This window comes from Lates calcarifer, linkage group LG16_LG22, assembly GCF_001640805.2.
Source record: "Lates calcarifer isolate ASB-BC8 linkage group LG16_LG22, TLL_Latcal_v3, whole genome shotgun sequence".
NCBI lineage: Eukaryota > Metazoa > Chordata > Actinopteri > Centropomidae > Lates > Lates calcarifer.
This window is the reverse complement of record NC_066848.1, coordinates 6983209-7011083: the sequence shown is the minus strand read 5'-3', so window position 1 is coordinate 7011083 and position 27875 is coordinate 6983209. Positions and strand designations below refer to the sequence as shown.

The following is a 27875-nucleotide window of genomic DNA, read 5'->3' as shown; positions in this document are numbered from 1 at the left end:
CTGCTACAGCCTTCAGCGCCATCTGTGGCAGCCTGCCAAGACTACGTCATCAATCCATCTCCATTTTTAATTTATTGGTTTGAGGTGAGCTGTTGTCATATCTATGGGACTTGTGTTACTTGAAGCCTAAAAAAATTAGGCTTATTTCAAGTGATTTAACAGACATAAAGAAAAAGGTTATGAGTGAGCAAGCCTCTTTTCTCATACATCTATTGATACATGACAACAAAGAGACAAACCGATTGCTATAAAAACAGATTGGGACTTTAAAAATACTCTCATATTACTGATTGTTAATACTCTAAATGTGTAATAGAGTTGGATGGCTGTCACGACAAAGCTGAAGTTCTACTACCCTTGCAGGGTGGTGGCAAAATTACCTGATGGTTACCGCAAGCGTACCCTGCAACAGAGAGCTGGAGCTGACATTGACCTTTGACCCAGACGGAAGCAAAGTGGTGGAAAAAATATCCAAACATATCTTAAAGGTTTTTTCATTCAGAAATTAAAATTAAAGTAACATCTGTCATAATTTGTATCTCGAAAGCTGAATTATAAATCATGCAGGAGGCGATGTGACATTTTAGACACACACATTAATTTATCATTCAATTATTGAATACTTTCCTGCTTTTTGACATCTTTGACATTTGATTATCACTGTGTGAGCAGCATTTTGATATTGCAGCTAGCTGCGGTGGAGCTCCTATTAACAACTTGAGGACGCTGTTGGGTAGTTAAATCTTTAATAAGCCATCATGTTTTATAGTGTCGTCATATTTTTTGATATAAAATCTTAATCTACAAAGTAGCAAGTAAGTAGAGCTGTCAAATAGAACATACTTTACTTCCATGTGTGTTGAAGTGAGACAGAATGAAGCATCATAAAATATATCTTTATGTATTGATGTCCAAAACAGTACAAAACACACATTATCATAAGGTAAAAGATGAAATATTGCAAATTAGCTTCAGCTATAAATATGTGGCATTGTCTCATGCTATACACTTAGCCCTATAAGAATAAACATTAAATAAATAAATAAAAGTGACATAGTAAAGCCTTTCTCATAGCTACATTCTACTTGTTTATCTTTTAAATAAAGCTTATAAAGTGTCTAAAATAATTTTAAATACACGTTAGAGGTTCGTGGTTTTTATTCCGGGTGTCCTCCCTCGGTTTGGGGGGTCCCCAGGGGCTGCTATCGGTCCTCTGTGCCCCACCATGGCGGCCCTGTGCGGGACGGGACTATCCAGAGGAGGGACCGGAGGGAGGAGCAGCCTGGAACGGTGACGTAGGATTGGAATGAGGGAGTGAATGTTCCGGGTCAGAAACTGGACGGGAGAGGAAATTAACTGCGGGACGAGACGAAAAAAAACGAGAATGCTACCCGCCTCTACACTGAGATGTAGCCTGTGTTTTTTACGCTAACAAACGAGGGCTTTTTAAAGCGGCGGGGGTCGACGTGAGACGAGGAACCAAGTGGAGAAGGAAAAAAAAAACAGGTGCCTGCAAAGTAACCAAAGTGAGACAACGACGGACGGAGAGTAATTCCCATGTTCGCCGCGACCTAACCAACGCTAGCTCGGTAACGTTATTTACAGCTGGAGTTTCGGTGTTTACTCGCGTGTGAGTTTCGCTTCGCTCGTGTTTGACGGTGAATTTAGTCCAGGACTGTCCCGCCGTAAGCAATCTGTTGCATCCCCCCCCTCCCCTCCTTCTCCCCGCCGTTTGTTTATCGCACGGGTACGAGATTTATTCCCACCTCCCCCGTGATGTTTCACTGTATACCCCTGTGGCGGTGCAACCGTCATGTTGAGATGATCGATAAACGCCACTGCTCCCTGCTGTATGTGCCCGATGAGATTTATCGCTATGGACGGAGTTTGGAGGAGCTGTTGCTGGATGCCAACCAACTCCGAGACTTGCCCAAGGTAAGCAGAAAACAGCTTCCGCTCGCTAAGGTTCAGGGGCAGGGTATCGTAGCTTATTTTTGGTCACATGTAACGTGTCCCCTCGGTCAAAGAGCTACTGACACGGACCCGCTAACTGAGCTGATCAGGCGTCCCGTGAGAGTCTGGTGGGACCTGGGGGACAACAATTACGCAAGATCAGCAAGGCAGGCACACTGTGGAGGTGGAAATTTCCTCACACCGCAGGTTAACTCAATGCTTGTGCCACAGTCTGGGTTTTGATCGTAAAACAAAGTTTATAGGAGTCCCAGATGTTTCAGCAAAGCCCTGGCATTGTGTCTGATTTGTCAAACCTGTTTGGGCAGGTGATCCCAGGCTGAGGTCAGAAATACCCATGACCCTTTGTCTGTGATCTCTGGGCGCCATGACTGTAAGCAGAGGGCATGAAATATCTAATTCTTCAGGGGCAGTAGAGTTGAACTACATCAAACAACACTAAAGTCAAAATATTTATGACTCAGCACCCTAATATAAAAGGAGTGTGACTAATGGTGCTCCAGAGCATATTTATTTTGTGGTAGAGGTGAAATACCAGTAATGTGGGTATGATTGGCAAGCAGGTAGAGGCTTTCACTTTTGCAAATAAGACTTTTATTCCACTTAAGGATGAAGGTGCATTACTGACTGTAGAAGTGGAAGACTGCATCCACTGATGAAGGCCATGAGATGTGGCCGAAAGCTCCAGAGAAATCCCAGTAATTGGACCTTGAGCTTAGAATTTATTTATTTATTTATTTTTTGACAAAAATACATCATAGATCATCATGATAAATATATTGTAAAATGATCTGTAATCTCATCTTGCAATGTTGTCATTTTGGGCTGCAGCTATATATTTATTTTCATTTTCAATTAATCTGTTGATCATTTTCTCATAGTCATTTAGAGATGCACTCAGTTGAGCTCCAGATATCGAGTCTTTTTAATATTTTTTAAATTCTGAGTGAAGTAGCAAAATCCTCACGTCTGAGAATCTGTAACCAGTGTATAGTTGGTACTTTTGCTTGATTAACAACTCAAATGAATTGTCAGTTTGCAGAGTGATTAAGTATAATGACAAAATCGATGCAACACTGTCTATCCAATGTAGAGCTGTACATGAAGTCATCTTTCAAGTCTGCAGTGTAGCTTGGTGAGGTGAGGATACGCAAGCCCAGCCTTCTTACTTGTGACCCTAGTGCTCCGGATTAAGTGGGATACAAGTTAACGGATTTGCATGTTATTTCCCACGTGTGAGAATGGTTCATTTAGTATGTCTCTATGTCCGGGCTCGAAGCTGAAGATCCCAGAGTCTGAGCTGTGGTGTCTTTGCGACATTCATATAGCCTAGAGCTGCCACAGTGAGGGAGAGGATTACTGACTTTGTGGTCTTGTGGCATATTCCCTTTAACTTTTTCAGCCAAACCGGTTTTGCTGTAGATGGTACTCTCAGTTCCGCTCTGGAGAGTATATTTTAAGCCTTAGAAAACTGTATTAGCTATTCTCAGTATAACCTTCAAAAGCAGGGAGTACATTTGGTAATTTATTGGGTTTACAGCTGTTCCTGACAAGTGGAGAGAGTATGGAATTAGGCTGGAATAAAACTGTCCTGACCTCGTGTAACTGAAGTCGTGGTGGGTCAGCTGTAAAGCTGATAGGATTGAAGGACTATTATTTGCCTTTGCGATGTTTCCTCCTTTCTTGGTTTTCGTCTAAATAGAAGGTCTGCAGTTTACAGAAGTCCATAGAGAAAAGAAAAGACAGCAGAGAGAATATTTCTGGGCTTGGCATGCTCATAGAAATTTGATGAAACTGAGATAATGTTAGCAATCTCCCGTGGCTGTGTCACACTGCTCACTTTGTCCATTGAAGAAAAGCACAGGAACAGGTATTCTGACTGAAAACAAAGACAGCATTATGTGTTTTGTTGTCGCCTCACTCGTGGAGTTGTATGTGCCAGTGTTTTCTAATGAATCGTCGACCTGAATTGAAAAGTACAGCCCAATAAAGCCATAAAACAACACACACAGAGAAGACAATACACCTGCCAAACTAGGTGCTGGCAGTGTTAACTCTCTTTCCATCGTCTGGCCCTGCATTAGATGTGATTAGCAGGTGTACTCTCTCATTGTGACAACAGACACACACGCAACTGTTTAACAATTTAGTAATCTCTATACTCAGTTTGGAAATATTCTAAGTATGTTTAGGGGGTAAAGGGGTGGATTATTTGCATGCCAACAAGAGAAACTGTTTATTGTGTTCTTTGGTATGTAACTAATGTCATCAATGCTTGCTGAGTGAACCCAAGAAACGTCCACTTCAGTGCTCACTGTGTGGCCTCATCACATTTGCCTCAGAGGTGGCTAACTGAATAAACGCTGACCACTTGACTTTGTTACTGTATTGACAATGATGTAACAAAGCCTAGACGCAGTAACATATTTCAAGTCAATCATTTCAACCACAGCAGGCAGATAAAAACATGCACAGGGCAGCCTCAACAGCAAGATGAAACGGTAAAGGTGTGTTTTTACAGTGACAAGATGAGGCAAGTTGAACTTGAGCAGATAGTTTCAATAGTTTTACAAAGAAGGTTCTGCTGACCAAGTCATGGAAACATTAAGTATATGTTTGTGTGTATGATGGCTGGGCCCTATGTCTCCTCTGTTTGTTTTATGCATTATTTGTGCTGAGACAATGGCCTAAATTAGCAAAAAGTAACTTGTGTCTCTTTGTTTATTCAAAGTTTCCCTTAAGCAACTGTTCCTCACTATACATACCATCAGACGGGTTTGTAAACAGCAGTCATTAGCTTATTAAACAACAGTCAAACTAAGAAACTACCTGGCAAGGGTGAATAGGAATGCAAGTCTAGCTGGCTGTTGAAATGTGTTTGCTTGTTTATCCAGTTTAAAAATGAATGTAGTTTCCAGTGTCCCCAGCTCCAGTGAAACTGCAAGACGGAGAGGTGTTGATGGCTGCGTCAAAGACCCTTAAACATTTTTTTAAAGCAGTGTGAAGCCGTTTACATGTACTTCTGTATAGCAGAATTATTTAGAACTGTAACAATTAATCGATAAATCAGTCAACTGAGAAAAAAAAAGAATAATTTCAGTCATTTCTCAAGTAAAAAGGCCAAACATTCTGTGGTCTCAGTTTCCTCAGAGAGCGGATGTGATGCTTTTCTTTGGATGAATAAAACAAGCACTAGGAGGATTAATCGAAAATTAAGACTCTTGTTAGTTGCAGCCATAAAATTATTATATTTTCCAGCCTGACAAGCAATAAAATGATTATATAACTCAAGTTTATTTTTCTCATTGTTCGATATGCAAATCAAAAAAGGCATTTAGACTAGAGTTTGTTAGTGAATTTGTTGGACCATTCGGTTGGACAAAACAATCAGACTCTGATGAGCATTTTTTTTGTTTACAATTTTCTGACATTTCACAGACCAAACAATAAAATGATAAAATAATCAGCAGATGAATTGATAATGGAAATAATAGTTGCAACTGTTTGGGGGTCTGCTGTTTTAACTGCCATTTAGGCCTTTCAAAACTGACACACACACAATCACAGTGATGGTGGGAAGAAAGAATATCCGGTCTGAGACAGGAAGCTGCAGGGTTTATGACATGTTTGATGTGGTGAAGAAAGTGGTGCTGTGAATCCCTGAGCAGGAGGATGGTGGTTAAACTGACTCAGAAAAGAGGTACTTGTAGAGAGAGAAGTGTCATAAAGGTTAGTGCAGTCGCTGAATTTCTGACATGTGGTTGTGGTTGAGACAGTTTTAACTTTAGCCTCTGCTGTGATATACTATAACATGTACATATGAGTATGTAACCTACATGTAACCTTACAGTGAAACTTGAATTAGTGTTGTAGACATGAGTGTTGAATTAGGCATTCAACACTCATGTCTTTAAGACATGAAGGCTTAAGTGAAAGACATGAGAATTAAAATAATCTATCAAACTCTACATCTAGAATAAATGAAACCGTTTAATGCTGATTTTATAACCTTTTGGTTAGGTTGTGTAAGATTTTTTGTTACAAAACTAACAAACTTAAATCTTGTATGGTGACAGCTTGCTCACTTCCCAAAACCACCATCAGTGCTGAGGGTGAAACTGAAGATTCAAACATTGACTTGGAAGTTGAGAAAATGGTTAATGTATTCTTGACTCAGCCTGTTTTAGTTGTTGTGTGTCACACATGGGTGACTGTTGGGGGCGTGGTGCCGAATGACACTAACGGGAAGAACAGGTTTTCTCTCAGTATGTTAATGCAAGAATCACAAAGCTTGTCACAAATTTTGCGACAGAAGAATCAATTATATGCTGCTCTTTGTTACTCCTCTGACTGTCTTTTTTGTTATCAGGAGGATTAGAAAACCAGATAAAAGCATTTAAATGAGGCTGCCTTTGTTTTCTCTTGAGTCCTTGATACTGAAGGTTTCAAAGTACCTGTGTTTGCCTCCGACTGCGAGTGCTGTGTTATAAAGGAGAGGCATAGCTCAAGTAGGAAGTCTGAAAGTGGTAAAGGCATTGGTATAATCAAAATCAAAACTGAATTTGCAGTATTTTCCTGATCTGTCACGCTTCAGGTTGGCTTTCTGGAAATGAACAAGTCTGCACAAGCCAAGACTCCCTTGATGATATCATCAAGACAGAGACAAATCTTTGAGCCCAGGACTTGTGATTGGGAGACTGACTTAGGAGACAGAGACTGTACTCAAGTTTTTTTTATGAGTGAGTGAAATTTGAAAGTGAAATTAAGGTGGTTAAGATGTAAAAGCTCAGACAAACAGTCGTTACTTGTAAGACGACAGGTTTGTTTGCTTGATGAAATGATGGATTAGAGACTATTTGAACTTTCTTAAGACCTTGGAATGTCATGTGCATTTTGTAATAGGGTGGAGTTTGACTTTTGGACTCTTGGGCTGTATTTATTGTGCACTGCATTATTAAAATGTGATCTGTATCTGGATACGGTCCATGGATAATGAGCAGCCTGATCGTTAGTTTTAAAAATGCAAACACATTTTTACAGATTGCCTTTACACCTAGCTGACATTAGCTAAGATCAGATATTCAGGTGATCTGGCAGTCTAATAACATTATAGTTTTATTATGTGCTGCCTGTGATTCTAGCTTTCATAACTTTTTTTCCCCTCCTTGCCCACATTAAAAATCCAGAGACAGAACACTTATGCACCAGGTTCTGTCGTTCGAGGGCAGCAGCAAGTGGCACAATCATTAAGAATTAATCAGAGATCATTAAGGGTGGTAATGTGCTGAAAGAGTGAGGCTAATTTTACAATAATGAGATGTGTGGGTTGTCTGCGCACCAGCTGCACGGATGATAATGAACCTTTATTACAGCTTAACATATTTTCACATCAGTAAAGTTTTCAATTCATCATAACCTTGTTGAGATGCAGGCAAAAATGTACCTGAGCATGCCGCTTCAGGACAGTAAGGTGATATAAAGGGGATCTAAAGAGCAGCACTGATCTAGTTTCCTCTGAAAATTCATTCATTAATGAGCTCTCAGGCACAGTTGGCCTGCCATGTAACAGGCAACAGCAGAGAAAATATAAAGACCAGAGGAGGAAGTTTTTTTTTTTTTTTTTTGGTTTTTGTTTTGTTCATGCCAAAACTTTAGCGGAACCTGAAGCAGCATTGTTAGCTACCTGTTTCACCACTGCACAAGCAAGGTTCTGCCCGCTCTTGTTATGGGCGTCAAGTATGTGCTTGCTTATGATAATTGCTTTTGCCTTTTTAAATTAGTGTGCCAACTGGATCTTTCTCTCTCAGAGATTGAGAACAAAGACAGATGTTTGTACTTCTAAGTGGCGACTTGTGACAAAACAATTTTATGAGTTTAGGCCTGGCATCCTATCTGATAGTGTTGGAAAAGCAGAGTATAGAGGAGAAGGGTCTCAGCTTAGACTTTTAACTGGGAGACTGTAGAACCTGCTGTCAGACATCCTCAGTACAGCCTGTTGAAAAAAAAAATCTAAATATTTCACAGTGAGAACATTTGTCCTGTTAATTGTAATTCTTCAAAAAATGGCTTCCCACTGAAACAGGAGGTTTTTTGTATGCTATTATTTAAGGTAACACAAGATTTGAAAGTAGAGAAGAATAATAGCTACTCACGTCTCACAAAATTGCTTGAATGTAATTGTGGATGATATCAGACTATGCTCAGTGTATATCAAGAATCCCTTAGAGTTACAAAGCAAAAAAAAAAAAGGTCATGTTCAAGGCAATACTAAGGAATAAAGAAAAGCCCTTATTGACTAGTAGTTGACTGACTGACTAAACAGTAATAAAACACAGCATGTTAAGGCTACACACTGGCCTTCATCATTGTGCTCACATTGTCATGCTAAATCTTTTAAATGAAAAGAATGCCTCGACCTTCAGTCTTTTTCTTGCTTTCGATTCCAGTCAAGCCCTCTAGTCACCTATTGTCATTTTTGCTTGCTTGCTATTCAAATGCATTGCACACAGTGGAGTGCTGAATGTGTACACAGTTACTCTGCAGGTAGTTCTGTTTTCTTACTGGAGTGACTCTTGTTAGAGCAGGAGACATCTTGCGCCTTTGTCTGTCTCTCTTACATTGTGGCGACCTCATGAACTTCCCATCATAGCCCCGTCAAGCTTCAACCTGAGCAGACGTCTAATCAGCCAGAATGATTGAGAATGCTTGTGGGTCTGTGGACTGCCTTCAAATGTAAAAAGCAAAATGCGCTCAGGCATTATAATTTCTGAAAATGCTACTGCATGCTGCTGCAAGAAAAAATCAACCGTTGTTAAAGATGTGATTATAATTTAAACGTTTTATTTGTGTCACCAACCATAAAATCACCTTCAGTTAAATATAAATTCAATAAATATATTGTATAGGATTCAGTGTGTCTTACTGATTTACTTTTACTTGAAAGCTTTATTCTGAATACACATTTCTTTTTACCTTTCAGCCATTTTTCCAGCTGGTGAAATTAAGAAAACTTGGTCTGAGTGACAATGAGATCCAGAGACTTCCACCAGAGATAGCCAACTTCATGCAACTGGTAGAGCTGGATGTCTCTCGAAATGGTAAGAAGGGTGATATACCACAGCAGCACCAAAGTAACTAATATTCAGTTGCTTCATATCACATTTTAAAACTGCATTTCTGTGTATTTTCTTCATATCTGTGAGAATATGCTTTTACAGTTGAGTAAGACAGCACTAAATTCAACTAATGAATGACAGTTGACAGATTTATTCCTCATTAGTGGAGCTGATGCAACAAACAAGCATAAAAAACATGGTTTGCATTAGCCTGAATCTTCCAAGTTGGCTGTATAGACCTGAACATTTTCCTTTGGATACACTGGTGAGGTTTCTCCAACTGCAACAGAGCAGCAGCCTGTTCACAGCTGTGGCTGGAGAGCGAATCAAATTCAAGTTAAAAGAAAGTACAAACATTTAACACACTGTCCTGTTTGTTTTAAACAATGGTACATTTGATATACCACAAAATGGCATCTTTGCACACCGCTCTGCACCATTAATGTGATTTTTATTGTTTTCACTTGCATTCAAAGCAACTGTCTGTTATGTATACATTTACACAACTATAATGCTGAATCTGTCTTATATTTGTTTTTGAATATTAGAATGTGACAATTAGATGTTTAAAAGCTGAGTAGCATTATTAAAAGGTGTTTTTGACATGTGTCTTTTCTCAGATATTATGGAAATTCCAGAGAGCATTTCATACTGCAAAGCTCTCCAAGTGGCAGATTTCAGTGGAAATCCATTAACAAGGTAGTCCCACAGATTATGTTGTTTTACTTTTCAAAAGAGGAAACAAATTATCAGTCATATTTAATACTTATATTTAATGCTTTTCACTCCAGAAATATTCATCTGTAAAGGTTTGTAACATTGCTAAAATCATAATCATTTCACATTTATTGATTTTTATACTTGATACATATTGATCTCTTCTTCTCTGTTTATCCAGATTTAAAACATGTTGATAACAAAAGCAGGGAATAAATGTTTGAAAATTAACAGAAAATATATCTTTCTTGTGGAGAGGAATCCATGTGTGTGTGTTTTAAGATCCCCTGCTGTTATTCCTGCCGCTGTGAAAATTCATACACTCTCCTTGACAAATTGCATAGTTTGCTTTATATTGTGTGGGTGAGACCAAGTCTAATTTGCACCCCAGCAGGGGAAAAACCACAATGCTTTTCAGTCTATAGTTTAGGAGGCAACAATGAATAGTATTACAGAGGCATTGGTGTTCAATACTTTTAAAGTGCACATGCACTCACACAAACACACCACTCTTTTTCCACAGTAGTAACCTCATTTTCCGCTCTTTCATCTGTCCTGTTTTAACAGTTTTATAGTAAAGGTCTAGTTCCAGCTGTGGGTTAGCAGGAACGTGATGTCATTCTGTTGTCAGTCATGAAATAAAGGCCCAAACTGTATTTTTTACGTGTAAAAATAACAGGTATATAAATATATGAAATTTATATGGAATAAAAGCATTTTGTGTGTGATTCAACACATCAAAATGTAAAACATAGAAATAGTTTTTGTCTTGTTTTTAAAAACAAGACATTTGAATGTCAGTGGTGGACACTGGGTTTATATCAGCAAGTTTTAGTTTACCTAGAGCTCCATACTAAATCATAAGAGGTTGCTGGGGTCCAAATACCAGCCTCAGGCTGCAGGTGATGTCTAGTCAGTTATTATTACTTGTTGATAGCTTTCTTGATCTCTGGCTTACATTCATTCTAAGTAATGTTCCTGGGGAGAAATACTGGAGTAGTGTTTTTTTTTTTTTTTTTTTTGCCTCTCCCACATTTATGTACGATGCTCACATGTACGCATATCCAAAAAGCACCTAAGTAGTCCTGCCTGACCAGCCTGCAGTATTAACGAGGATGATGTAACCATGTAAAAACTTAACAAAAGAAAGTTTTGTATTGAACAAGTGGATGATGTGTCCACTTACAAAATGAGCATGTGGGTAAACCCCTTTTTTAGGAGATCAGAGTGCCGATTTTTATTGCATTGATGAAAGTGCTGGTAAACCCCTGCTTAACATTGCTTTAGATTCTCAGCAGACACATCATCATTTGAATTTGATTATTTTCTTAAATTTTCTGCTGGCGTTTCTCATTGTGGTCACATTGTGTTTTATTTTTACAGGTTACCTGAAAGCTTTCCAGAGCTGCGGAATCTTACATGCCTTTCCATCAATGATATTTCATTGCAAGTTCTTCCAGATAACATTGGAAAGTAAGTATGTCTGTGTGTGCTAGTTCATCGCATTTGCCTTGACATAATGAGTGGATCTCCCCTTTAAAGGCAGCAACATTCTTTTTAAAATGCACTGAGCTCAGAACATTTCTTTACAATGGCACTTATCTGTGTGAGTGACTCCTTATGTAGTGGCAAATTGGCCGTTTTTTTTTTTTTTAAGCCAATCAACATGATGACTTGAGGTCCTCCTACACAGCCAATTAACATATGGTATGACAGTGTTCCTTCTTAGATAAAAGAATTAAGAAATCTTTAATGTTTCCAGATCATTAGTACAGCTCCTTCTGTACAATAATCATAAATGCTATTATCAACAGAAACTTATATAGCAAGTCAAAGTACTTGGATTTCTATTGTCTCCCTGATTGTAATAATTTCTTCTAAAATCTCCTCCATCTTGCTGCATTAGGGAAAAACATACCAATCACATTACTCTTCACAGACACATTGGTCAGTGTCCACTCCTTGGCTGCATTGTCCATGTTCATAAAAGGCAAAAGGCTTGTTGTGAGATAGCATATAATCCGGAGTAGTGAAAACTCCTCTCTGCCAACATTCTTATTCCTGTGAGGTCTCCTCCATTATTGTTGAGTTCAGTTATAATTGGATTTAATAACCGAAGTATGTGCTTTTGGGTCGAATTGCCACAAGGGATGTTTTTAGTGAAAGTCAGGAATTTACAAGAATCTGAACTTAAATCCTTACAGGGATGGATTTTAAGGGATAAAATTAGTCTAGATGTGCACTTGTGGTTAAAAATGTTGATAATATTCTGATATTTGATGGGCTTTCTCAGGAGCTACTGTCAACCATTGCTACAAATGACCTTTTCATCAGACACTTTCTTTTTAAAAAAATACATAATGCCTTGTTAATTGATTACTTTATATTGAAACACAATATAAAGAACAGATGTCAATGGCGATTTTGTTTTAAGGCACTTTTTCTGATATTGATTACTACAGTGAAACTCCCATTAATGTTGTCCAGGAGTACACTTTAAAATGATTATTGGCAGTGGTCTGGATGGCATATTTTAACTATTAGATAACTGCTTAAAGAGCTGGAGCTTAACTAAACAGAGATTTGTCTTGGCTCGCCATGGTGCCATAAATTAAGGATTATTGCTTAACGTCTCAGAGATAATGCATGGGCTGTGGATGACGGCCTAACTGTGTGATTTAAGAAAATATATTTTTCACTTCTTTTAGTGTTCACAGGTCAGAACTATGGACTTTGAAATAATACTTAAATACGTATAGATGGGCTGAAGCTAAATGTCAATCTGATGTTATACAATATTAGCCTAATGACAGACCTAAATTAGATTTCACGCAAGACACAATGCACCAGATAGATTTTTTGATGAGAGCCATATTATAATGGATCATTGATAGTCTGTACGCTACTGAAACTGACTTAAAACATGTGTATCTGTGTTGTGTGTTGAGCTTTTCTCAGGTTGCATATATTTCCTCGGTTGCGAAATATGCTGCAGCATGTTAAATCTTGCTGTTTAAAAACTATAAACAAAAATAAAAACAGTACAGCTAAAGTCAATCAGGATTCAAAGGTTTGGATGCTTTGAATTGAATGTTCCTGTGTAAATGTCATTAATAACACTGCAGATTTGTGGTCTGCCCTCTTGCACACCATGTGCTTCCTAGCAACAGTGTTTTTCATACACAGAATTTATTTCTATGCTCTCCCAAAAAGATTTATTTTAGAAAACTGATGCTTCCTTTCAGAAATCTGCGTTTTGTAGTCTACCTAGTTGTCTATAAAAGCTGTTTCTCATGTTGTTTGCCATGGCAACAGCTACAAACTGAACACAGACAAGGGCTGGAACTGTGCTTGTATCTGATTTACATTATTTTGTATCACATATATAATTTTCCTATCAACAAAGTCACCTAAAGTTCAAGAGATCGCCCTTCACCATTTTTCCATGGTACAGCATGTGCCCCCACATTTGTCTCACATCTCTCTTACATAATGCAGAGACTTGAGGCCTGCTCTCTGTCAAGGGAAGAAGGTAATGAAAACCATAACATAGTTGGAACAACATGGATAAGATAAATATTCGAGGGGTTACATGACATCATTTATCTCCTGAGATGGGAGTGTTTTCTGAAAGCAAAGAAAATGGTGTTCACAGAAATCTGAGACACTTGATGACGTTAGGTGGTTGTTTACATCATTTAGCCGATCACTGAGACCAGATTTCAGACAGCGTACGCTAGAAGATTTTGTCTTTTAATCTCTGGCTCAGTGATCTGCTGTGGTGAATGAAAAACACTGGCACAAAGCAAGATTAACAAAAAGTAGTGGTTGTATTTCACGTCGTCACAGTTGAGGGTCATTTAAACTCTATGTAGATTAAATTAAGAAGCCCCAGTTTAAACATACCATCTAAGAATGAAAACTGCAGTGTAGCTGTAACGTCTTGATCAGTTTTTTGGCCACAATAGAACTTGGCATTTAGATCATGAAAATGTTGAAAACGATGTTAACTCCTTGGTCCATGTCTAATCCTATTCGAAGGCTGAATAGTTTAGTCTGGGTTCTGATCAACAAGACGGACTTTGTACTGGACTAGTTGGCTGTTGTCATAAAATCCTCCATTAATTAGGTACATGTACAGCACTCAGGCATACATAAGCAGCATTAAAAGAAGATAACCCTGCACTTTGGTCTGTGATAGCCATTTAGACATTTTGCTCTTCATTTAAAGTACGCAGCAGTTGTTTATGCTGCTGCAATTTCAGGGCCTTGATAAGCCTGACACACCTCTAAAGTACTTCCTGTTCCCAGACATCTGATTGCAAGGAGACGTTTTACAGCCATGTTTAGTTCTCATTAAAACTCTTTGTTTTAAAAACATTCACTAGCATCATTTATAATATTTATCTGTGTTGTGGAGATATGAGTAGAGGGTGTATAGAAAGTACAGAGGCGTATAATAATCTTTCTTTCTGCCTGTCATTACAGTCTTTCCAATTTGGTATCACTAGAACTCAGAGAAAATCTGCTCACATTCCTACCAGAGTAAGTAATCAATCTTGTATATGTGTCTGTATCATTTATCTCCAAAGGTTACTTTATGTGCCTTAGTACGAAAGAGAGGCTTTAAAACTACATTTCAAGGAGAAACTTTGTCTTGTTAACAGAGGAACATGCTGAAAACCTCTCCATTTTTATTTTGACTTATTTTCATTTGCACTCTCCTTGTTATCCACAGGTCACTATCTCTGCTTCATAGACTTGAAGAACTCGACCTAGGAAATAATGAACTATACAGTCTGGTAAGTGTTTTTGTTTTTTTTCTGGGTGCTTGTGAACTTGTTTAATCTCAGAAGAATGCCACATGGCCCCTCACAAAATGAGCAGAATGAAACTTTTCCCATTTCCTTGTTCTTGTCATGTCCAAGTAGATTAGCGTCCCTCGAGAACAGCTTTCACCTCTTATCATGCAGTTGAGAGGATGACCATCTGCTTTGAGCTGTGGTTTTAAGTTGTAATCTTATGTGAGCGGTCTAACTCAAATGGTGAATGATTTAGTGACAGATCAAGCAAAGTCAGACTGGAAAGAAATGAATTTTTATGTGTTGTTTTATTTACTATGTATTACTGAGTTGTTTGTACATTGAACTCAGATATTAACATTGTTGGATGTTGTCTGGAGTTTTTTCTGCTGAGCTGTGATAATAGGTTGGTACATTTCCAGAATTATACTTTTTTCCATTCATGATGCCAAAAAGCAGCACAATAGGTGTAATGTCCTCTTGTAGAAAGCAGTGAATTCTAAAATGAAAATAAGCATTAATAGAACTACATGGGAAAGTTGTGGATCCATATTTTTAATTGATTTTTAGAGCTTAAGCCTCCAGTGTCTGCACCTTGCTATGTGTACACACCACGTATTTGAATTTAAAAAAAATGAAAGAAGTACATTGCTAGAAGAAAGTCATTAATATTGATTTTTTTCTGCTTTGTTGTCTTTTCTTGTCTCTTCCTCTTCTATTTTCCTGGCTCTTACTCTTTCAACCTCTGCATTTCTTCCTCCCACATAGCCAGAGTCAATAGGCTGTCTTGTCAGCTTAAAGGACTTGTGGCTGGATGGAAACCAGTTGGCTGAAATACCTGCAGTAAGTTATACATGCAGATGTATTTCTTGTATTTGAGATTCTGTTACTGTCTCTCTATTAGTTTTGGTACCACTGTTTCAGTGTTTGGTTATTGTAGACATATGTGTTTGCTTACTGCAAGTCTCTGCTCTGAACCTCAGGAGATGGGCAGTATGAAAAGCCTGCTGTGTCTGGATGTGTCAGAAAACAAACTAGGGCAACTTCCTGAGGAGTTGGGAGGCCTGCAGTCACTAACTGACCTTCTGGTGTCTCAGAACCTCATTGATGCTCTACCGGAAAGCATTGGTAAGCTTGTGAATTCGTGCTGTCTTGCAAGCTTGTCTTGTTTATGTTTTGACACTTGATCTCAGGTTATTTGTCTTCACTGGGGATTCTCATGTATGGGAAAATACTGCTTCTTCCTTTAAAGGTTAATATAAAATGGCTGGTTGGCATGTTCATATATTAAATCCAGGGAACATAAGATGCTGTATGTATTGTATTTGGTGAGCCAATATGATTTGATGTCTACATTTAATGTGACCAGTACCAAGACAAGTGGATGTTTTGGTTTGAATGCACTTACTGTAAGTGCCTCTGGAAAGAGTCTGACAAATGAATGCACAGTAATGTAATGTATTGAAAATAATAATTTTTAAGAGACAACTACATACATTTTCCACAAAGTCACAGTGACTGCGCCATCAGCCTGCTAATTGGTTTATAATATCTAATTTACATTTTTTCTTTCTCTGCAGGAAAACTACGGAAACTTTCTATATTGAAAGCTGATCAGAATAAATTAACATACCTTCCAGAGAGCATTGGCAACTGTGAAAGTCTTACTGAACTTGTGCTCACAGAGAACCAGATACAGGTTTGTTTGCAACGGTATTAACACGTAGTCTTTAAAATGTAATGGAAACACTATGGAATCAGTAACTTCACACTTAATTTACAGAGTTTGGCCTTGACTAGCCCATGCTAACAAACTGGAAAATGGCTATAGGCAAGGCTGATGTGCAGACTATTGAATTGCACATGTTTAAACTTGACATAATCTATTAAACACAGAAATGTAAAACATCTGGAGTTTGAAAAGAATGCAATGAGTAATAAAAACATACCCACCAAAATCACCCATGTTTTCAAATTTAGGAATGAATAGATTTTATCATTTAAAAGAAACACAACAATTTTTTATCATTTAGAGGTCTGTATGGTGCGGGCCAGCATGTTTTGAGTACTGGCTAGAAGCACAGGGAGGTCATTGTTCCCAGTTCAGGTTAAATTGCTCAGGATAGGTTATTATGGATGCACTCACTCACTGACAGATAGTGATGACACACACAGTGAGACAGGGATTGAAAACCACATTTAGGTGATACATACACGTCCAGTCTGTCTGTTTTTCCACCACATCTCCTTTTGTCTTACACCATACTGATGACACATGATGATTTGGATGTCTATGTTGTCCTCTTTTTTTTTTTTAAATCGACCAACGAGACAAACTGTCTAACAACTTTCTCTAAACACTAAAGTTAATGTAAAGAGACAGAACAGAATAGGGAAATACTTTTACTTTGCCTTTGTTTTTAAGCTTCCAGTGTATTTAAAAAACTGGGCAAGCTAATGCTGTTCTTTCTAATTGCTGATTTGATTTGCTACAGAGTTTGCCCAGGAGTATTGGGAAATTGAAGCATCTTTCCAATTTCAACTGTGACAGAAACCAGCTAGTGTCGTTACCCAAGGAGGTAAGCTTTTCATATGTCAACCAGTATCATTTGAATAAAAAGTGTACTCCAAGACAACTGATGACCATAAAACTCACAGGTTGTATAGTCAGGAGGTCAGTTTTCTGTGTATATATATATATATGTATAATGTAATAACACCAAGCTTATAGTTGAAATAGTCAGCAAAAAATGACATGATGAAAATATGCCCAGTTAAAAACTCTTACATTTAGCAGGTTTGAATATATAAATGTAAAGCTAAAAACCACAAACAGGAGCTGTAACACTCATTGCCTGCAGGTGGTACAAGTATTACAATTTGCAGAATTATAACTTTCTTTGCTGTAGATGCGTACATAGACACATTCTTTTGAACATTCTTCTGAATGAACTGTAGTTTTGAGACACATTTTCAAATACTATAAACATGAAGTCATGATGGTCGTTAGACTGCATAATGCAATATAATATAATGCTTTAATGTAACTGTTGAGTGACTTTGAGATTTTCATTGGTTTAAATTGTTAACTATCTGAAGTTCACTCACATTTTGGATCAACAATGCACTTTCTTGTGCTTCCTCATTTCACATTTACTGGCCTCTTGGTCTGCTCAGCACTGACTGAGTGTCTCCATTGTGTTTGTACGTGACATACTTTTCTAACCTCTTGTCTGTTTAAGTGAAAGCACGCCTGGTCGAAAGCTTCATCTGAAAGGCTTCTTTAGACGTTGTACAATGGCCCTGTGTCTTAATCATGCAAGGACTGCAGTGTTAGGAGAAAAATAACAGTTCAACACACTTGGCCTGGAGAATGAATCGATGGTGTCACTGTTTTCTCAAACCAGCATTGCATGACCTCTCTAACAATCACAGTGTAACCATGGCCCAAGTATTGATTTGTGCTTTGCCGAGCTACTTGACCATTGGCCCAATTTTTATGGATTCCATTGATTGTTGATTAGTTGCTCTGAACACTTTTTCCCCGCTCACATGAAATCATGTATTCGAATCATTCTAAAAATGGTGATTTAAAACCTTTCGTTTGTTCCTTGTTTTTCATTTACTAACTTCTCTCCTGTGGATAAATGAAGCACTTAACATATTTACTCGTTTAAATGATCAGCTTAACCAGCTCCTTTTAACATGATGAATCTCTGAAATTATATTGGTATTCTGCTCCTGCAGGTCATTGTCTGAGCAGATTAATAGATCACAACTGCAGTTCAGCTGGCCCACGAAGTCTCTGCTTTGTCTGGCTACTAGGCCTAATTGCTCCTAATTTTAGGTCCCTCTGCCACATCCCATTGACATTTAACTAATCTGCTATCGAGATCACCAATTCTGGGACAAAGTGCCCAAATATTGACAAGAGATTTACTCTGGTTTCTTTTGTCCTGGCATTGTTTAAAGGTCAGATTTATATACACACATACCTGGAAATTAAAAAAGCCTCACTGAAAACATTTTGTGTTTGTGCCTATACTATGCTTTTATGCTTCAAGAGATACTTGTCACTGTGACCGACATGCAGCCTGATCATGATGTCCCCTCTGTTACCTAGATCGGAGGCTGCTGCGGTCTGAATGTCTTCTGTGTACGAGAGAACCGACTGACGAGGATACCATCAGAGCTGTCACAAGCCACAGAACTCCATGTGTTCGATGTATCTGGCAATAGGTATGTGCAACAAGCTGGAGAGAAGTTTTTAGCAACTTATCAGTAAAAACGCACTCTGCCTCAGTAATTTAAAGACTTTCTGATTAAGTGATAATGATAAAAAAAAGCAAAAACAAACTAAAATGTTACAAAACATGAAACACGATATTTGGTTAAATACTTATTTTTTTACTGTCTGATCCCCCAAGATTATCCTGATATTTTGACTATATTCCTCAGTCACTGTCAGTCAGGGATTGTTTTGGCTTTGATTCTCTGCCTCTACCTGTTTTGGTTCAAGCTTTGTCTTCAAAGAAAGCTGCAGCAATGCCTGCTGCTTGAGTCACACACACAAACATGATCACCTCTGTGTCTGGGGAGTGTTTCCCTTCCACTTTGCTGTCAAAACAACACTGTCAAAATACAAATACTAATCCGAAATGTTTAACAAGGCAGTGTTGTGAAAATAAACCGCAGGTATCTTGTGGTTCCTTTATAACCTATATGACATGAGCCAGTTGGTGATTTATTTCCTGTTTGTTTTTAGGCTCACCCACTTACCAATGTCACTGACCACGCTACGACTAAAAGCCTTGTGGTTGTCAGAAAACCAGTCGCAGCCTCTCCTCACCTTTCAGACCGACGAGGATCCTGAATCGGGCGAGAAGGTGCTCACCTGCGTGCTGCTGCCTCAACAGCCATGTGAACCAGACAATAAAGGTAATGTTTTTATCAAGTGGGGGCCTGAGATAAGCCTCTGAAGGTTTGAATAACCAAATCATGAATCATTTGTGCCATCCAGAGCAGTGGACATTTTTCTCATACTGGTCTTGTGTGTTCACAACCAGTGTTTGATCAGTGTCTCCATGGTCCTTCAGTGTCAGTCTTCTGAGTGAAACAACTCCGTAGCCAGCACCATGACATTTGAGCAATATTCCTCATCAGTTCTTGCATTGCCTCTGAGTATTTAGTGCCCTGCGCTTTTGGTGACATTATCGCATGATGTGCTTGGGGAAGCACAGTGTGTTCTGTGCTCTCTGATCCTTCCCTGTCGATTATGAGGTCCTGTAAAGGATCACAGCGCCTATAAAAGATCAGGCCCTCTCCTGTCCCTTGAGGCTCTCCTTGGTTATGTTTTTCAGAAATGCAATGGATTGGACAGCTAAAGAGGCTTAGCTGCTGGCCTGATGCCATTGAAAGCTCGCCCACTGGGTATAGAGATGCGGCTGAGGGCTGGCTCTATTGCTGCCTGATTCAACAGTTTATTGTAATTTTATTTCCTTTGCTGTCATGCACAGACTTGCATGTAAATCTGTAGAGTATTTGTCATTCACTGCAAAATGCCCGTTCCATCATATCACTGTATTTTGCATTTCAAAAGATGTCTGCCTCTCCCTCCATAAGAAATGGCGCATTTATTCATTCACTTATATGACGTGCTGTCTTTCTCTTGAGGGGGAGATGCAGATGTAAGACCAGTGGAGGTCAAACGAGTGAGGCTGAAGCTGAAGTTGGGGGCAGGGAAGATTGTGTTGCTGTAAGCCTGTGACTAAGCTGGGATTTGAAACTGTGATCTGGCAGTTTCAGGCTCTCTCTTATAAGCGCTGGGTTATGTGACAGCTTTCATTGCTTGAGTTGGCAGCTTGCAGAAAAGCAATCATAACCATATTGATTGTAATCTGCTCAAATATTCAATTCAGCTCACACTCTGTAATTCACTCTGAGCATTTCTATGCGTGCATGAATTCCTGTACTACAATTTGTGTTGTCTCTTCTATAAACAACCCCAGGCTCTGATAAACTTGCCCGCTTTGGAGCCCTGGAGAGCCTGGTGAATGACATGGCAGATGACACATGGAACAACAAAGCCATGAACAGGACCAGTGCCATTCACTTCCTGGATGATGATGATGAGGAGGAGGATGACGAAAAGGTGAGAGCAGTGAGCTCGAGGGCACAATATGGCATATGGTGACAGAAAAGGCAAAAGGATTAAAGATTTTTCTCATTGTCAACAAATCCTGTGAAAAGATTAAAGCCAACAGTGAATTGTCTCCAAAGCCTGATACATCTTATTTGTTTGCATTATGGTTGCACTGGGTGATACTGTGTGTTCCTGACTCTTGACACTGGAATAAGGAGCTGCTTTGAGTTAAATGCCAACATTAATGCTAACTTGTTCACAATGACAATAATAACGTACTCATGCTCAGCAGGATCAGGTTGCAAAATTTGGTCATATTTGCTTTAACATTTCTCTGTTACATTTTGCTGTTTACAAAGGAAATGCTAGACATTTCATAATGATGTAGGCTTTAGCCGACCTTGTCCTTCAACCCATCTGTTCATCGCTCACCACCGAGATCAAATATAAACAATGACCCTTGATCCTTCTCACAGGGAACTCTACTTCGGCGGGCCACGCCTCATCCCGGTGAGCTGAAAACGATGAAGAAAGCAGCCGAGAACCTCCGCAATGACCTGAACGCTGCCAAAGGCCTGGACTCCAACAAAAATGAGGTCAATAACGCTGCAGACAGATTGACCACGTCTGTGTGACCTTTACCTCAGAAATGTTTTTTACCTCCTGTGTCTCGCAGTGTCGTCCTGCACAACCCCCGCAGCCCCCTCCCCCGTCCCCCCCTTTTTTTCTTTTACCTCCAAACCCCTGGTGTGGTCTACCCCTCCCCTGATTAAACCCCGGGACACCTGTAACCTTACTCCATCTCGAGTCCTGTGTAAAACGTGTTTGACTCAGTCTACCAGGGCCGCTGTGCCTTCCTCTTTTTAATTAACGTCCACAGCAATAATCTGCACAGAGATGCTCTTTTAAAAGATATTTTAAAGATTTATTACTTTTTTAAATGCCTCTTTTTAAAAATATACATTAGGTAGTTGCACTATCATAAGTCTTTATAATATGGTTAAATCTTCTTAAATGTATTATATATTTGTTCTATATCTATTTTTAAAACACTGGGTGAATACTTCTTTTTACATTTTGGGCAAACATAAAAGCAGGAGTTTTTGGACCTACTGATTAAGGATTATTGTATAGTCTCTTGTGAATATTGATACTTTTATACTTTTCGGCAGCTCAGATGTAAATAAAAATGTATAGTAAATTTCTTAATCAGTTTCACATTTTAAACCTTTTTTTTTCTCTGTTCCAAACTTGGTACTTTTCCTCTCTCGCTCTCTTTTTTTAAATCAAAGCAATGAACAAAACACAGTCACTAATGTCTTATTCGATCCATATAATTGTCATTGGATGAGTGGATGGCCTTGAATCCTCTTTCTATTAATCTGTAAAATATCCAGACCCATATTTTTTGGATAATAAATAGATTTGATAATTAATTAAGTTTGGATTTAAGTGCTGCACATCAGACTTTACTCATCTGCAATGTAATTATGCAGAAATAACAATGCTATCTTATTTATATGTGCTGTGCTTCACTGCTTTGCGATGTTTTACGAATAGATGCCAAAAACAGCTGTATTTTATTTTAAAAGTTTTCCTACCCTTTAATAAAGAGTACTGTATAGAATAATTGTCAGAAGTTTGGTGACAATGAGGTTCACACCACAAGGATGGCATCCTTTAAAACTGTTGCTACAGTTGTTGGAAGTTCCACTTTAATGCACTTCTCAGCGTTTCTCAGATCCTGTTCTTTTCTATGGTACATGATAAGTTGTATTATTTTGTTTTTAAATTGATTGCAAAAAAAGTGGACCAGAGAAATTGGTTCAAGTGTTGGTTTTATGTTTTTAATTATTTCCTGATCAAACTGCACAAAACAGATCTCAGATAGGCACTGGGCCTTGAGATTTGGATGACTTCTTAACCACTGATCAATAAAATGAGTGCAACACTAAACCACGTTTGTTATTCCTTTAATTTTACCAGTCATCCTGTTGAGTTTAGAGGGAATATCAAAGACTTCCTGGCTTCATGTCATCTTAGTTTTACTTTAACTTAACTTTTAAATGTCAAATTTAAAAATAAGACACACTTGTCCTGGTCTTTCTTACTATATATATAATAAGAATGTAAAAAATAATATATTGACAACCCAGATATTCCATTTCCTGACCCCTCCATTGCTTGTTTTGTCTGTCCAGCAGTGCATGACGTTTCTGTAATGCTCTGCCAGCATGTGCCATATTTGACTTGTCTACCCTGCACGTGCTGCATGTTGTACTGATGCAAGCATGTTTCCAGAATATTGGAAAATTAATGTGTATATTTTTTTTGTGCTCATCACATCCCAAACATGGTGAAACAGGAACGACCAATTGAAGGAACACATTGCAATGACACATCACCCCAGATTGTAGTCGCAAGGCGAATGTTCATGGCAAATGCACCATTATTTGAATTTCAGTGAACATTTTTGATTAGGCATATGAAGACAAGTATGCTGCCTTTTGTGTTGGAATAAATGAAAAGAGAGCTGTTACTGTTAAGTTTCAAGCACTGACCCATTTGTACTTATGAATATAGTGGTGCTTCATGTGGCCTTCCACTATTTTTAAGTGGAAGCTTCTTCAGTGAGACATTGCATTTCAAGCACGCCATTATCTTTCTCTCTCTTTCTTTGCCTCCCACTCACGATGCACTTTGAGACATCTTTTTTTCAGACAAAGAGACACAAACAAATTAAGCTTTGGAGATCCAGCTTTTCTCTTAGCTGCTTTACAAGTATTCAAAACAATTATTCCAATGAGAAAGGACTAGAATTATGCTCTGTAGTAATGACCCCTGGTGCACAAAATATGCATGCATTATGAATAGTCAAGCAGGATTTTATTCATGTGCTGCCTTACTGGCAGGCGTGAGATTCCTCCCAGGGTCAATTAGAGAAAACTTGTCGCTCCCTCTTTGAATCCTATCTTGTTAATGACCGGTTTACATTTGCATTCAAGATGAGGGGGATGGTTTTATAGTACATATCCACCACTAATCCATCACTGTCACTAGTCATTACCTTGAAGGTATTATTTTGAAATTAAATGAAATTTTCAGCAACAGGTGGTGTCCTCTGATCATCTCCAGGAGTGTAGAAATCCTCATACTAACCCGTCCCCCAAGACCAGTAGCCAAAACTGGGCCACCACAGGTTTCAGCTGGGTGGCAAACAAAGAGTGTCCACAGGGGGGACCTCAACCGTTCCCAGCCAGCAACCGCATGTGTGGGTGCACCAGTGCAGAGAAGGCGGCAGAGGAAATTGAGCAACCTAAGGAGGTCAGGTTTTCCAATTTAGCCAGTCCTTGTTTATCTTCTCTTGATATGGGGATACACATTTTTATTAGCACCTCCACTGCAGATATTCATCAAATGTAGTCCTGTTGCAGGTTTTTCATTCATTCCAGATGTATCATTGTGCAGTATGTGCCAAGAAACCCTATCTGAAAAAATGTTTAACTGAATGTTTCATCCGTATGCATTCTCTCATTTTGCTAATGTAGTGATATATTAGGCTCTACTGACATGTCTTGCAGTCAGACAATAAAAGCTTCCACTCATTTCTCCTCACCAGGATGGTGCCGGCCAGCTGTCAGAGAGTGACGCCTTCCCACGTCGGTTTCGCCATCAGAGGGGTGAAACCCGAGAGGGCAGGAAATTTCAGCATCACAGAGCTTTTAATACTGAGTCTGGTCTCCATGGAGACCCTGTCCACAACATAAAGATCTCCTCCATCACAGGGCATCTGAAATCTTCTTTGGTGACAGAGAAGACCCCTCCTCAGGAATCACTCATCTCTCAAGTGCCATTAAGAGTAACTGCACACTGTATCTTTTTAAATGTCAAATGATGTCTGAGGGGGTTGCACTAGGCACTGTAGGAGAGCATACTGATTGTGGCAAATTATGACTAATTACATTTTTTGTTTGTTAACTCTCAAGTGTTTTGCTCCACTCAGGCCTGAACTGCAGTCTAGCTTTTTTATATGTAATGAAACAATTTCCTCTTAGTTACAGATCAAAGTGTGTGGCCAGAGGAGTAGTCTGGGAATCAGCATTGCTGGTGGGAAAGGCTCTTTGCCTTACAAAGACCGTGATGAAGTAAGTGCTGGTGCAGAGGAGCTGGCATTGCTCAGCCTCCTGCAGCTTATTCACTCATTTGCCTGTGAGGGTAAAGAGAAGAAGCAGCCTTGGGTATCTTACCTTGGTTGAGTTAGTTTTCTTAAACTCCTACAAATACACAAGCAGCTTGAATATAATTTAATAACAGAAAAACCTTTGACTGTGTATTTATTTCTGGAATATTTGTTTTCTTTCAGGGCATTTTCATTTCCCGAGTAACAAAAGGGGGGCCATCAGAAAAGGCAGGGGTCCATGTTGGAGATAGATTGCTGGAGGTAGGAGGAGAGTAATTTTTCCCATGTTTATCATGTCTTTTCATCATTTCTTAACCACTGACTGTTAAATACATAAATCAGTGTGTGAAATATTGTTGACTGAATGTAAATCACATGCATGTCCTTTATATTGGCTGTAGGAACATTATTAGAAAACCCAACTCCTTCCTGCTGCTGTTCCTTTTATAACCAATTGGGGGCAGCAAAAGACCAGCAGAGGAGGACACTCGCTCAGCTGGGACTTAGTTCAGTGATGAAGCCAATATGGGGCTGACAAATTGGAAACACTGGATAATAATTCAAAATCAATCTTTAGATTCACACAGTGGTAGGTTTAGATTTATTAGAAATCCTTATCAGTGCCTGCAGTGGGAATAGATAGATGTTCTATTTTAAGAGACCCAATGCTGTTTGTGTATGTGTGACTAATGCAGTCCATGGTGCAACTCAAATCCTCACCTCTGACCTGCACTCCTACTTTCACTGGCCCCTAAAAGTATAATATGACCACGGTCCATCCAGGTCAACGGCCTCAGCATGCAGGGGGCCACCCATCACGAGGCGGTCAGCGCCCTCAGGAATGCCGGGAGCTGCATCAAGATGAAAGTGCTCAGAGACAGGCTGCTGCATCAAGAGGTGTGTGACCTGGACAAGCCTCAGGATGCTCAGGTTGTGAAGGGACGACAGCTCTGCAGCCAGGACGGCGGAGGCCAGAGGAGCAAACAGTCCAAGATGGAGAGCACAGAAGACTGTTTGTCCAAGAAGATTGAGGCGGTTGTCTGCAACGGCAACGGCATTGTGGGTGGTTTACTCAAACTGCAGCACAAACAGAATTTACTCTTTTCAAATTTCACCATTGTTTTACAAGAAACCTCAAGCCATCTGTGGATTACGCCTTCTTCCATTCATTCTTATTCTCTTTGTTTTCTTTCATGTCTCTTTATTTCCAGTCTGATTTGGAGAGCGACCTGAATAGGACCTTATCTGAACTGGAAGCAGAGGCATTAACGAAAAATGATTCACTTCAAGTTGGCAAGCACACAATGACAGTAAGCAGATCTCATCCCTCATTGGGTTATACTACCCATTTTATTATCTTGCACTGAAATCACTTCATTTAATCCTTTTCCAAATTCAAACATCCTGCAAAAGCAAACAGTTGAGTGTTATATGACCTGATTTTTCTCAGATTTCAGCATCTACACATCATAATGGATCATGACTCATGAATTATTTTCCTTCCTAATCCTGTTTCCTCCTCTGGCAATCATCTGGCAGATCCCACGGATCATCCTTACTCATCCTTCTACCTCAGATGAAGATGTGGAGCTCTTGACACAGAACCCTGGCAGAGAGGCAAGACATGACTTTGACATTCCTGACAAACGTGAACACCCTGACTGTTTCGACAGTGCCTTCTACCCACCCTGACCACAGGATGGGGGTGCATGGTACATGAAGGACACAGACTGTTATTACCCTGATCTTTGTTTTGTTTTTTTAGCTACTGAAGAATTTTCAGTGATGTTACTGTGGAGGATTAGTGTAAAACAAAGCTGTTGGAATGTGTTTTTTTTACTGTCACTGTAAAGCTTTTTCTGTGTCAGATTCAACTGCTGCTAATAGTATTTGGTGATATTAAAGTCATTTACAAGAATGGGGAACTTACTGATTTTATTTTTGTTACTAAAACCAACAGAGTTTTGCCTTTATAATTACAGTGAACAGCAAAACATGAACAGACTGTTCTCTAATGTCCAAATGAAATAATGTTAAATACAGTCAATTAAACACTGAATGCTGCTGGCTACCTCTACTTCACATCACTGTGCTGTAAGTTATGGATGTGCTGGTAAATAGCGTACCTGCCTGTGACATTGTGAGGCCCTCAAACTTTTTATAGTCTGTACTGAGATAAAATACCACATGGCTGAACAGAGTTCACAGCAGGGTGTCCAAGTCCTGCAGAGTCCTAAAACAGACTGAACTCTGCTTCACATCCTCACACACCTGCTGTACAAGTCGAAGTCAGACTCGTGAGATTAGACATTCTTAGTATACATGATATGTTTCTGAAAAGAAACGCTGTCAGATTAAAGTCTAGAATGTACAAACTATAGATGTCAATACCTGCCTTGTATTATTTTACAACTTTATTACAATACTACAATATTTTCACAGTAACAAGAGATAATTGTTAAGTGTTCATTTTCTCAATAAAGTGCAAATATATTGTTCCAAGAGATGTTTTTTTTTCTTTGATTGGCAGGACAGACAAATCTATATTGATGTTTATACTGGCTATGTGGACACGGTTACATGCACTCCTGCACAGAATACTGCAATTCAGTGATAGACCCCTGCAAAAAAACATTCACTTCCATCACTTTTTGTGGACAGTGTGTCACATAGGTGTTAGTTTGACAGATACTGAAGTTGTAACTTGTGGTGGTGTTGTACTGGATTGCATCATGTTACACAATTGTCTCTCTGATTGTGTCCAACCTCTGTGTGGTTGCTCCTAACCACATAAAAAGTGAGATCACTACTTGTTTTATCAGCGGTGCTGTGCGGTGATGTCTGACTGCTGGTCGAAAATCTTCTGGGATCACAACTTGTTGAAAAGCACATCCAGTGTGTGAAATTCAATTCAGAGTCAATTACTGGCAGCTTGGGCTCATATTGAG

At 39.0% G+C, this 27875-nt stretch overlaps 1 protein-coding gene across 3 annotated transcripts; it reads left to right on the top strand.

Annotated features, from left to right (window-relative positions):
• The first annotated feature begins 1194 nt into the window (after window positions 1-1194).
• Window positions 1195-27429, top strand: lrrc1 (leucine rich repeat containing 1). 3 transcript variants are annotated; one of them, XM_018688259.2, is made up of 21 exons: window positions 1195-1935; window positions 8951-9068; window positions 9707-9785; window positions 11187-11276; window positions 14292-14348; window positions 14542-14605; window positions 15374-15448; window positions 15589-15733; window positions 16186-16304; window positions 17101-17184; window positions 18729-18844; window positions 19371-19543; window positions 20614-20756; window positions 21224-21343; window positions 23883-24071; window positions 24367-24606; window positions 24803-24892; window positions 25111-25188; window positions 25711-25986; window positions 26139-26237; window positions 26467-27429. In XM_018688259.2, exons 1-21 carry the CDS (start codon window positions 1777-1779, stop codon window positions 26617-26619), a joined length of 2667 nt encoding a protein of 888 aa, XP_018543775.1. In that variant the 5' UTR covers window positions 1195-1776; the 3' UTR covers window positions 26620-27429. The 3 variants fall into 3 exon arrangements, with proteins under 3 accessions (XP_018543775.1, XP_018543776.1, XP_018543777.1); XM_018688260.2 differs by lacking the exon at window positions 23883-24071 and having other exon boundaries at window positions 1258-1935; XM_018688261.2 differs by lacking the exons at window positions 23883-24071; window positions 24367-24606; window positions 24803-24892; ... (2 more) ...; window positions 26139-26237; window positions 26467-27429 and having other exon boundaries at window positions 1289-1935; window positions 21224-22697.
• Window positions 27430-27875: the final 446 nt, after the last annotated feature.